At 33.5% G+C, this 1,643-nt stretch overlaps 1 protein-coding gene across 1 annotated transcript in view; it reads right to left on the bottom strand.

The window, feature by feature from the left end:
* LOC122627510 (fatty acid synthase-like) overlaps positions 1-1,643 on the bottom strand; it is a 21,607-nt gene that overhangs the window by 4,448 nt on the left and 15,516 nt on the right. The window contains 4 exon segments of the mRNA XM_043808645.1: positions 134-451; positions 532-692; positions 796-1,003; positions 1,099-1,392. Of these exon segments, the coding sequence (XP_043664580.1) occupies positions 134-451; positions 532-692; positions 796-1,003; positions 1,099-1,392 (981 nt within the window).

Genomic DNA, 1,643 nt, shown 5'->3' with positions numbered 1-1,643 from the left:
ATTCTTTTTTCCGATAATATTTTCACATCAATTTTCGTTGTCTGTGAAACAAAAATATTGCATGATTTGTTGTGATAGAAGCAATCTTAACAATTCTTATTATTGGTTGGATTTTCATTGGCTTATAACGAACCCGTAACTTTTCAATAAATGTTTTCATAGATTCGACTGGTCCGGTAATCGTTGAACTATGGGGTCCGTTGTGACACACGACGTCGATATCATCCGGACATAAACCTTTTATATCTCTATAACCAAGTCCTATCAGTGCCACACAGCAATGCGGTATTTTTGCTTCTATTACGGATTTTCCTTGGAAATACGCTGCCAATATCGTTTCTTCTGCTGTTAAACTTCCGTCAGCGTATGCACATACAAATTCACCAACAGAATATCCGATTATGTAATCCGGTAGAACTCCCATTGAAGTTAAGAGATCCACGAAGCCAATCTGCACAGTATTTTCCTCATTTTTAGATGTTATCGAATGTACGCAAACCTCATAAATTGTTGTATATGAGCTTACATTACCTGAACCGCAGCTATACCGACGGACGAGTGCAAGATGTTGTCTAACCAGTTATTTTCTTTTCCAGTCAATATTTCATAAATGTTGAGTTTATGCGACTTTAGCACGGAGTTGCATTTTTTTATTGATTTAGCAAATATAGGTAACCTTATCAGAGCTTGACCTAGTAGATTCAAATAAAATACAATTAACTTAAGAATTGTAATGATAATTAAATTTTCGACTCCAATATTCTACTAGAAATATTAGGATAATAATTTTCATACCCATTTCGAGCCACTGCGAGTCCATTCCAGAAAAGACAAAACATATTGGCTTCTTAATATCAGGAAAGTTCTTAATCTCCTTTATTTTCGTGTCGGATGGTTTAAGATCAGTTATCGCGAATCCTCGATATAAGTGACCTGGTATTGCTTTGTGATGAATATCATGTAGAAGGCGAATAAATTCTATATCTAGTGGTCTGTTATGGATCTATAGAGAAAAATGTTGAAATATTATTTCCAGGATTGTAACAAATTGTATCTCTGTCTTGTCTATTCAGCAGTACGTTGGTTCTTTTTACATACTTCATTCAATATGGTGTCTACTGCTTCTGCGGTACGTCCTGAAATAGCTACAAGTCTGGGCAAATCATCATCTGGCAATCCGTTATTGTGCTTCATTTTTGAGTTTGATCTGAATAAAACATGAGCATTAGCACCTCCGAAGCCGAAAGAATTAATGGCTATGTATTCACCATCTAACAGAGTTGGTCGGGTAACAACTTTTATTCGTCCTTCTGTAAGTGCTTGCACGTCTTTGCGCGGTATATTAAAATTAACATTTGGAGGTATTAGGCCTGATTCCATGGATATAATCACCTACAGATATGTAAAATAACATAAATATATATACACGTAAATATATACATTTATATTTAAATATAACAAATAATATATATAATATATAATCCCATTACACATAATATACTAAAATATTAGAACTATATATGTAATTTCTAAATAATTTCGCTAATAAAATGTGAAAGATACATAAATGCAATAATTTTAACACCTTTTGTTTCAAATAACGTTTACCTTAGCAATGGAAGAAATTCCACTGGCTCCTTCAG

This window comes from Vespula pensylvanica, chromosome 3 (genome assembly GCF_014466175.1).
Source record: "Vespula pensylvanica isolate Volc-1 chromosome 3, ASM1446617v1, whole genome shotgun sequence".
Lineage (NCBI taxonomy): Eukaryota > Metazoa > Arthropoda > Insecta > Hymenoptera > Vespidae > Vespula > Vespula pensylvanica.
This window is presented reverse-complemented; position numbering and strand designations above follow the sequence as displayed.